The sequence below is a fragment of the Battus philenor genome, unplaced genomic scaffold (assembly GCF_028537555.1).
Source record: "Battus philenor isolate CCGP_79_NKW_IND1 unplaced genomic scaffold, ilBatPhil1.0.hap1 SCAF_12, whole genome shotgun sequence".
Classification (NCBI taxonomy): domain Eukaryota; kingdom Metazoa; phylum Arthropoda; class Insecta; order Lepidoptera; family Papilionidae; genus Battus; species Battus philenor.
In genome coordinates this window covers 712409-723535 of record NW_027181674.1, presented here as the reverse complement: position 1 = coordinate 723535, position 11127 = coordinate 712409, and the positions used below count along the sequence as shown (strand labels likewise).

The window sequence follows — 11127 nt, the reverse complement described above, 5'->3', positions numbered from 1 at the left end:
CTCATAAACCACTCCATGGAATGGGCAAACAGCGTCTTCTGCATACTATAATACCACACTGCGATCGCCAATATAAGATATATGGAGGAGGCCTATACAATGGGAGGTTACGGGCTGAAACGGACAATATAGGTGAAATAATGTGTTACTCGTGTTACTTAAGGGTGTCAAATGAAAGGAGGTAAGCATTAGAATCAATTTATTTTCAGTCTTACAAAGCTAGTAATCAACAGACTACAAAATATCAACATTTGGAATGTCTATCACATAAGGCGAATTTATAATCTGTATTCATATATATTGATGGGAATAATTGAAGCTATTGTGTATCTCGTACTATGGTCATAACATGGATATGCCTTTACAAAGATTTTAAAACTTTTACATCTGATAATGTTCCTTTCATAGGCCATTTGTGGTTTTAGAAACAATATTTACATATATATGAATCTCTATATCCCTTGGTCACGGTAAAAGTTGTTAACGACTTTTATTTTTTTTTTTAATTTTGCAACTTGACAGTTCACTGTGATATTCGCGCTTTTGACAGTGTACGCGATGCTCATTTCACAATTAATTCATCACTATAAAACATGTTAAATTAACTTATCCTATTGGAATAGCTTTCGAGTAATACCAAATCTGTATGGAAAGCTGGAACAACAATAATAATGTCTATCTTCTATAATCTCACATTTTGTGGCATGTCCATATTAATATATACAAATCATTTTCGTTATTTGCTTTACTTGCTCTTATTATTGGTAATAGATGCCCAAACTACAAATTTTACTAAGACAGTCAATTAACCAATTCTTATACAATAGATAACAGTACAGTCGCGTACAAAGTGTATATGGTCATTTTGAAACACTTTTGTATGGAACCGTACCGATATAAATGAAGGCTTATTGAATTATTCTTAACATGCAAACATTTAGTGAATAAATAAACATTGCGACGACTAGAATTCACTGATGAGCTTTCTGACAATAATTTCATGTTTAGACGGAAAATGTCTACGAAAATATCTAAAACTACGTAAATAACATTTCATCATATGTATTCTCATTTTCTTAAATTATTTAAAATTAACAACAGAGTAAAAATTACAACTATATACCCTATTTACATTTAAGAGATCGATTCATAACTTAAGAATACAAAATTTCACAATCGGTTTAAATTCATTTTTGTTTTTAATTATTGCGTCATATTATTGCACTTTAGGCCACTGTTGTTAAAAATGTAATTTATATTTAATTTAACAAAAATTTTCATTAGGCTCTATATTTTGTGACCCTTTGCCTCAAAGTTAACGTTTAAAAATATACTAAGTTGACATTTGTTTTTTTTGGCGGGAAATGGTTCTTTTATTGGCCCGAGTAATGCTTAATTATATTTTATATGTATAAATACATTACAAGTTTAACATTATGAGAATTTCATGTAATTGTTACAATTTTTTTTATTGAATATAAATTCAAATGACTTATAATAAGTGAGGTTAAATTTACGTATTTCGTTTATAACGCAAGTTGTGTCTGTTTGTACACAAAATAATATAATTAAATAAGGAATGTAATAATCTTTTTTTAATTTATATTAAATTCAGTAATAGCAACAGTATGCCTGCCAAATTTGAATTCTTTGAGATATTATGCTGTATATCTACCAGACCTCGTTTTATCAATTATTGTCACTACACATAATACACGACGGATAGTGTACATGCCGGCAGGACTTAATTAACTATAATATGAATTATGTATACAATTAGGCAGGAATGGCGTATTTTATTTGGACAAAAAGGACGCCATTTTATCTCACGAAGAAATTTCTTACATAGAAACGATGATATAATTAATATTTTACGTTATAAAATATTTTAATAAAATGAAATCGTAATAAATATTAATTTAAATAATAAAATTACTTTCACTGGAAAATGGATGAGTTAAAATTAGTTTGTAATTAAATTCATTTAACAATTTTAATCTAACGTAATTTTAATTGGAAATTTCGAACCCTATAGGAGATATACGTAATCATATTTATCTTAATTAAATGTATTTTTCGATAATTTTTTAAATGGGTATGATGTAATTAAAATCCAAACTGTCAAATATTTGCAAAGGCGTTCGTTATGATGGCGGGAACGACATCAGTATTTGACAGGTGACGTTTGAGCATATTTAAGTGTCAAATGCGTTTTGACAATGCAAAGCCCATTGAGAAACAGATTATAAATAAAATATAAACATGATTCGTAATTATTTTTAAAAATATTTTGATTGTTTTTAAATATGTTTAATAAATATTATAAAAGGTCTTTAAATGCTTCTGAGGTGTATTTATTGCAACTGCCACTGCTAATGCTAGGACACCCTGTGCAATATCACTGGATAGAATTGATAAGTAGTTTAACAATGCGTATTTCATAACGAAATTTTAGTACAATTATTCTTTGGTTCAAGATATTTCCCTGTACGCCTGGATTTAGCGGACGATAGACCAGCAAGGGAGCGCAAAATGTTTGCGTACAAGAATTGACAGACGACTTTGTTACGGTCGTCTTAGACGTTTGCAAGCCCCCATCCAATCGGTCTCATCATCTATGAAGTGATGCCTATGTCCACCGGTGGGGGTTCTAAATTAAAATGATGATTCAACATCTTTGGATATTTAAATGTAAAAATCTATACGTATTTATATGGCTAGCTCGTATAGCATACAGTGTAAAGAGAACGATAATATTCAAGTCTTCCAGAAGTTTCCATAACATATGACCGTTTAGGCTGCTAGAACCTTCGAGTATATAATTCATGATGTTAATATTACTGTAGTCAACTCATGTGAGTCTGTTACGTATATACAGCGTTAGTGCCTTATTGCGGAGGCTTGATTTAGATCATGCCAAAGCCTTCGCCACCCTCGTTGATGGCCCAGAGCAACGCGTGCACTAGCTGTTCATAGCTGTCGTAGTCGGGCAGGCAAAGCTGGTTGAAGCAGGTGTGTGCTGTGGGTAACGCGCCGAAGGTTGGAGCTGCTGTGATCTGGAAACGAGGGTTCAGCTCCTGCGGAAGTACGACAGAGTATATATTGACGACAAACCAGAGTTAATGCTAATCGTTTTACAAAAAAAAATCGTCTGTGAAATATGTTTGAATTTTTTTATCTGAAAAATTTAACTTCAGAATTAAATTCCTCACAAATTTCCTGTGGCCTTACATTGGTATTAAATATACCTTAAAATCTCAAACTATATCCTGAATCCTCATTTTTATATTAAATAGTACGATTGTTGGCAGTAGCTATGATGATGTAAGTATGTAAAGTGTTTGCACCTGGAAGCCGCCTGGAGGCAGCTGCGAGCAGCCGGTGGTGAACTGCAGCAGTCGCGCCCGCTCCTCTCCGCTGAAGTTGGCCAGCGCCGCCCAGAACCAGCCCAGCAGCCGCTGCCACGCGCGCCCGCTGCCCGCCACCAGCGCATGCGCGCGCCAATCCGCCACGCACACCTCTCCCGTGCCGCACACCAGCAACTACCACCACACCACAATACTATCACCTCGTATCCCCTCCAGTAATATTAGTCTACCCTAACCTTCACCATTTACATATCTATCCCTCACTATAACATGCACTCACGTGCCGGTAAGCTGAGACAAAAAGTAAGAATAGGATGACATATATGACCCATGCCTTAACCAAGAGAAATCGCAAGACTGCACCATGATAGTGGCATCTACCCCCCACTTAACTTCTACCATTAAACAGATCATCATCATGTCAGGTGATGGAAGTCAACTACAAGGTATAGGCATCCCCAAAGATCACAGCGATGGCTGGTCTTGCGCTGCTCGCAGCCAGCGACTACTCACAACCGCCCACTAGCAGATCCACACCCCAACCACTTACCTTCGCAACCGCCCAATTACCACCAGAACTCTTAACCCCACTTCGACTGTCCTCCCCCTTCTAACCTACCCTCCACTATTGAAACATCTGCCCCCACAATCTAAGGTATTTTGCGACAGGACTGTGGTGGTAGACAAAGATCAAATCGTTTGTTCAGAAACCTCGTGTGCGTTTTGTCAATCGCACACTCCTTCGTTTTATCGCTCATTTACCTTAGGCAGTTACTAGTACTTCTGTTTACACTATACTAGATCGTGCTTTACCCACCTTCTACCCCCCCCCCCCCCTTTTGTTTACCAAAGCCCCTACACTATAAACAGTGATAATACTCATAATCCTAATGGAATGGTTATTAATACATCATCTATTATCCGATAGGTTTCCAATAAGACAGGTTGACATGCAGAGTCCAATAAGACGGTCTACATGCAGAGTCTTCCAAAGATCTGCCGCTGTGGATGAACGTCCATGCCCACGCTTGCCAGAGTCCAGCATCATCAGATAGTTCAGTCATTTAGTATCTTATCATCAAGCTAATTTATATACGGAAAAGGGTATTGGTGGCTTTCTTGGAAGGGAGCTTACCTCCAGCTCATTCTCGTCGAAGATGGCGAGCAGGTTGCTTGGCACCAGTAGCGCCAGGCCGCGAAGGAAGGCGCCCACTTCCAAACGCACTCGCGCTGCCAGTCTCCACTGCGCCAGGGCATCCAGGTACTGCAGCTTTGTGGCGTTGTTCACCTGCACATCATAATGCTTCATTAAGTGGTACATGCTTAACAATGTCTATCCTACCTTAACATATATGATCGAAAATATCGTACATAGTCCGGAAGATTTGCAGGTTGAAGTGGCAGGCCTTAAGGTTCTAAAGTAAATGTGAGAAATAAAATTAAAACAAGAATTGTAATAGTTAAGGTATGAGGAAGGGAAAAAATGGTCGAATGAAAGGAAAACATAGAAGAACGGTAGAATGAAAGATAATAAAAGAATGAAAGACCATATGAGGAACGAATGAAGAGAGTCAAATTAAAATTAATTAGAAAAAATTATTTAAGAGAAATAAAGTCTTAATAAGTTAGGAGTAGGAGTACGAGACGCCTCCAACAGCAGAGGTAAAAGAAAAAAAGAGGTTCTAGAGTAGACCACATACATAAAATTCCAACCCTCCTTTCCCCAATAAAAGTTGTATCGCTGGGAGACAGCAATTCATTACCTTGATGGAGGAGCCATTTGGCACGAGGTCACGTGTCTCCAGCAGTCGACCGCTGGAGTCGTAGACATCCTCAGAGAAGGTCAGCTCCAGCGCATCCTCCGCGTCCAGGTCTGTTTCCAGCACGTACTTGATCTTCGATAAGTACAGCTCGGGGTCGTCCTGCTCGAAATACTGGAATAAAAATATAATATAGATCATCAACTAATAGATTTGAGAAGAGTATACGACATAGTCAGATTTTCATAAAATCGATGTATCTATTTGTAATATTAAAATAAATACATTAAAAAAACTTTTAAGTTAAACGGTTTTTTGATACCCATATTGTGGTGGTTGTGGAAAAATATGTACCTAGTCCGCCATATTGGAACGGCGTCCATCTTGAATTTTAAATTTTGACATAATTATCGTGTTTTACTAGTGTAGCCCTTTCATTTGATACCCATATTGAGGGGGTTAAGGAAAAATATGTAATCCGCCATTTTGTATCAGCGGCCATCTTAGATTTATAATGTTATTGATTTTATTATATTGTATTGTCATCTAAATTAAATGTTTGTACCAAATTTCAGATCAATCTGACAACGGAAAGGTGCTTAAATTTCAATTTCTAATTTTGACCCAAATAAATAAACAAATAAATTCCGTGCGGTTCGAACTAAATAAAACCGTTTAATAACTGCTTCGGCCAATCTTTAATTATAGGTCTACTACCTATCTGGCGTCGATCTGGTAGCAGCAGGCGCTGTGGTCACTCCAGGTGTACCGTACTGCTAAAGCCTTTTTAACCATCGATAAGAGAAACTGCAGCCTATTCACTTCGTCGGAGAACTTCGACCCCTTAATGTTAAAGAGTCCCTCATCATGGAGAAGGATATAAGTTTCTCCACGAGACCACATCCAAAAAGGGCATAGGATAGCAGATTATCAAGTTGCAGCGCCAGCTGCTAGAGCTCTATGGTTTAGGAGAGAAGACCATAGATCGGAAAAAGCAAAAAAAACTGTATAATACTAGTCAAATTAGATACTTAAATCTGTATTTAATGGAATCGGGCGTTATTTTGCAGAAGTCCATCCTAAGTAATAAAAGGACCAATATTTAGCCACTTCCGCACATGCAGTAGTAGTCGTGCAACAAAGTGCACCGCCCACTGATAAATACCGTTAAATCACTCAACACGTGTTTCACCCCTCCACGGGGAATTTTCAGGAATAATGTTACAACTCCTGAATTTAACGGTGGTAGTTTGCCGCATGCGCATTTATCAGCGGGCTGGCGGGCGGTGCACTTTATTGCACGACTACTGCTGCATGGCGGAAGTAGCTACATATTGGTCCTTTTCTTACTTAGGTTATTTTTTATTCTTTAATAATTCTACTTTTCTTCACTTCTTTTTTATTTACATTGTCCCCTTTTTCTATCACAATTTTAATAACTTACATTCCCCTGGCTTACCAGTCTTCTTTTACACGTCGCCTTCCTTCCATCTCTTTCGTTCCTAAAATATCATGGTAATGTTTAGGCTATGCTAGGCTATTTATAAATAGGCTTTGATTATTTACCTCGTTGTCTCTCTAGTTAATCTATTTGCGTGGTTACCTTGTAGTGGACGCGGAGGCCGATGATCTGTGCGAGGAATGACCTGGTGAGCCGCGCGCGAACCAGCTGCCGATAGGATCCGCCCAGTGCCGATTCGTATAAGCACTTGCCCACAAGCTTACCGGCAAACTCGAAGTGTTTCAGCTGTAATATCATTCAATACATTAACATATACAGGGTGATGAACTATAGATGTAATAAGTGACATGTGCTAGAAGTACCTTGAGGTGCGGTGGGCGCTCAGGGTTTGGATGCACGAGGGCGGTGGGGGAGTCCCGGAAGGGCACAAAGAGTCCGAAGCGAGCGTCGAACAGCTGCGCGCACACCAGTGAGAACCATTCGCGTCTCACGCCGCCCCAGTCCACTCCTGGAGAAGATACCGAATGAAGGTTACCATTGGTGCCTTTACTGATCCAGTATGAATCGAGATCAGGTCGACTCATTTCCTGAAAGTGTCGGTAAATATATCAAAGCACAAGGGGAGGGGGGAAGACTCATCCCCGGCTATGGCCACTACTGGGATACATTTGGGCATTTTGGCCAACATTTTTTCGATTTGCAACCACAAGCCGATAGACGCGGTGTGGGTAAGCTCTCCCTTTAATATGACGATGATATAGTCCAGACCAGTGAAACTCGCTATATACTGTCGCTGTAACTGAAGTAGGAAAAAGACCAATATTTATCCACTTCCGCATATGCAGTGGCAGTCGTGCAACAAAGCGCACCGCCCGTCAGACCGCCGACAAATGCGCATGCGGCAAACAATGTGAACTACACACTCTGCCACCGTCAAATCACTCAACACGTGTTTCACCCCTCCACGGGGCATCTTCAGGAGTTATGTTACACCGATTTGTGCCAAAAATCTGAAAGCGCAAGACATCATCGTGGTGATGTTTGGGGGGAGATCTATGTTATGGTGATGAATTTATCATATTTGGTTCTAATTTGTAAATGTATATGTTGTCTGACCCTGTTCTCCCTGGAAGGTGATGTCGAAGTTCTTGCACCAGTCTGCGACGGTGAAGTGACGCGTGGCCTTGAGGCTGCTACGCACCAGCTCGGCGCGGAGGATACGTATGGGCAGCTTCTCGTGAGGATGCCGCGCGTGTGCCTTGCGGATCTCGCTGTAGAAGAAATCCTGCTTGTTCTGCAATAAAAACCTTCGTATCAATGTATATACTAGAATTCAAAATACCTGGATTTTAATTATAATACAATAGATTTTTGTGTCATACAAGAATGAGTTTCAATACCCATACATTAATGTATATTGTCATACAGAAGATTTTTGTACCATACAAGAATGGATTTTAATTCTGATGCAATAACGTATATCAAGTATGATACAATGTATTTTGTACCATACAAAAATTGATTTTGAGTCCCATACACTAATGTATTATATATCAAGCATCATACAATGGATTTTGTATTATACAAGAATAGATTCCAAATCCCATACAATGTACATCAAGTATAATAAAATTAATTTTCTTATCATACAAGAATGGATTTTAGCTCCCATACAGTAACGTACATCAAGTATCATACAACGAATTTTTGTTCCATACATATTGTATTTTAGGTCCCATACAACAACGTATAACAAGTATTATTCGATGGATTTTTATGTTATATTTTATATCAAAGTTATATTATGTTTAGACATTATCTACTAATAAAACTGTCTGTCTGTACTGAAATCATTTTACTTTTTACTCCTTAGGCACATAGCCGTAAGACATCTGGTGAACAAAGACTTCTCTCATACATTTAATATAGAAACAGTTTCAAGCGGTCTGCATCAAAAAATATTTGAGGACCGTAACATATTTTCCTGTTCATCTAGTGGGACATCCTTCGTTGTACCTGGTCACTCCTCCAGAATCTTGAAGTCCAAGCGACCAGGTGTTCTATGCGATGAATCATAAACCATGAAAGATTAAGACAACAAACCTCTAATCAAGGAACACCTCAAGATCCTCACGACCAGGACTTACTTTGAAGGAGTCCTCTCCACCACAGTTGGCGATGAGGAGTTGAGTGAAAGTGGCTGCCAGCAGGTCACGCTGAGGAGAAGTTAGACGGAGTACAGGCTGGGCGCCGTCATCCAGAGTGAACTCACCCCCCGGTCCAGCACCAGTGCGCGGCAACAGCGTCAACTGTGGGTAAGTTATCATCATCAGCCTATATCCCCTACTACCTTCACAGCAGTCTCTCCCTAGTACCTACCTAATTATTCATTTTTTCAGTACATCACTACCTACTAAGGATTATTTACAGTGAGTTATGATCTAGCTTGAATAAATAGTTCTAGACTATCTAGCACAGCGTTTCCCGGTCTTTGTTTGTGCTGCCTTTTCAAAAATTCTTATCACTCTCTATCTCTCTGATAAAATATATATGTATAAATCTGTATTGTTAAACTTTTAAAAGTTGTGTTGTTGTGGAGTTTCCTTCTGCTTCTTAAAAATGAAATAGATAATAAGTTGACAATTAATATTCTGTCTTTATCTTTGACGACGCCAAACACCAAGTTGATATTTAATTCTCGCAATATACATATATATATATATATATATATATATATATACATAATATTTATTTAACAATTAGATTTTTTTTTTAATTCGACACTGCAACCTCCTTTAGTTCATTTTCAGAGTCTCTCTTAACAAACAAATTGCCTCCTTATGGGGCGTGCGCCCCATGTTGAGGAACACTGATCTATTATGCACTATAAAGATATTAAATCGATATAAACAGATGAACACTTTGATATTTGTTTCATTATTTGTGTCTGCCGGGTATAGTGTTACAAAAATCATTTTTCCACTCTAAATATATGCGTAGATAAGGAGAGGATATATATATATATATATATATATATATATATATATATATATATGTGTGTGTGTGTGTGTGTGTGTGTGTGTGTGTGTGTGTATACGCCATCAAGGCTTTGAGTAGGTAATAAATGAAATCCGGAGGTACCTTGGTGGAGGGGCAGAGCCGGAAGGCGGTGATGCGCTTTGGTATGAACTTGAGGAGGTAGTCCTTGAGGAGCAGGTGCTTGGAGCTGACGACGAGCAGCACGCGGCGGGCCCGCGCGGGCGCCAGTAGTCGCGCCTCGAAGGTCGCGTGCGCACGCCGCCCGCACACCGCTCGCTGCACCGTCGCTGCCTCGCTAGCTACACACACACATGCGCCAGATATTCCTCAAATATTGCAGTACGATTATTCAGGAAATTTTACAAATAAGTTCTAGTATGAATCAAATATCGAATCTAAATAATTTATAGTATACCAAAAATAGTTAAAAGATAGAAATGTCATAAATAAGTTCCAAAAAACTTGCTTCTCAATTAGTCAACAGAGTACAACGCGGGCATTATTGGACTTCAGTGATGGTTTCGTACAGTGTTAGCTATGAAGTGACAGAGTCATATTTTTGTGAAAAACTTATCAAAACATCGTCACAAGTGTATCAAGATACCGTTCTTTAGATAGAGATCAACCAGGTAAAGGTGGAAGGAGAAAAAAAGAGAAAAAAAAACAGCGGAACCCAGATATTTGGGCAGCAGTGACAGTCCAATAAAAAAACCATCTAACTAAATCAGTGGTAAAGAACACAATCGACATCTTATAAAACTCACACGAACATAAGAAAAATATGAGAAAGAGATGAAAAGAGAGTGAGTTAAAAATAATCATAGTAGAGTATATATCAGGATTTGTACACGTAAAGGAACTGACCGGTGAGTACGATACAGTCGAACTCGCCGTTGTGCAGTAAGACGCCGTCGTAGTATATCGAGGCGCGGTAGACTCCTGGCTCCGGGAAGCACATCTCAACAGCGACGCGCTGGTTCACCGCGTCATACTGGAATGTAGCGGCAGCTGACAGCTTCCGATCCAGAACACCGTCTACTGACTTGATTTCGATCGAGAAACCCTGGAATAATTTTATATATATTTAATTGTATGTATCTTCGCGCCGCTTATGCAAGCATTGTTACGTAATTTTAGAGGAAGAAACCAGGTCAAAGATGAAGTACAAAGTGGCAGCGGGCGGGGTTTGCAATAGCGTGGATAGAACCTCCAACTAATCCAATTTTATAAAGTATTTTCTTACTATACTATCTAAAACCTTTGATTCATATTTTTGGACTACCTCCTAATATTTGCGCCTATTTGTCAAAGTTGGCATATCATTTGGCTCGGCACAAACCATTTTAAAAGATGTTTTGTATCTCAAACGCGTGTCACATTGTATTGCTTGTTCGCGACTTTTTAGCCAAAAATTCGACTTATATCGTTCCACAACCACCGTATTCGCCTGATTTGGCTCTGTGTTGGCGCCGTACAACTTCTGGCTAAAAAGTTCTTA

General features: G+C 38.7%; 1 protein-coding gene across 1 annotated transcript in view; it reads right to left on the bottom strand.

Annotated features, from left to right (window-relative positions):
- Positions 1–2906: 2906 nt before the first annotated feature.
- Positions 2907–11127, bottom strand: part of LOC137932973 (apoptosis-resistant E3 ubiquitin protein ligase 1) — a 51867-nt gene continuing 43646 nt past the window's right edge. Inside the window, exons 8-17 of the mRNA XM_068776668.1 lie at positions 10494–10671; positions 9732–9928; positions 8738–8899; positions 7707–7884; positions 6953–7098; positions 6732–6875; positions 5132–5302; positions 4504–4656; positions 3348–3542; positions 2907–3077 (exon numbers count right to left, since the gene is read on the bottom strand). Of these exons, the coding sequence (XP_068632769.1) occupies positions 2907–3077; positions 3348–3542; positions 4504–4656; positions 5132–5302; positions 6732–6875; positions 6953–7098; positions 7707–7884; positions 8738–8899; positions 9732–9928; positions 10494–10671 (1695 nt within the window). The remainder of the gene's footprint in view (positions 3078–3347; positions 3543–4503; positions 4657–5131; positions 5303–6731; positions 6876–6952; positions 7099–7706; positions 7885–8737; positions 8900–9731; positions 9929–10493; positions 10672–11127) is intronic.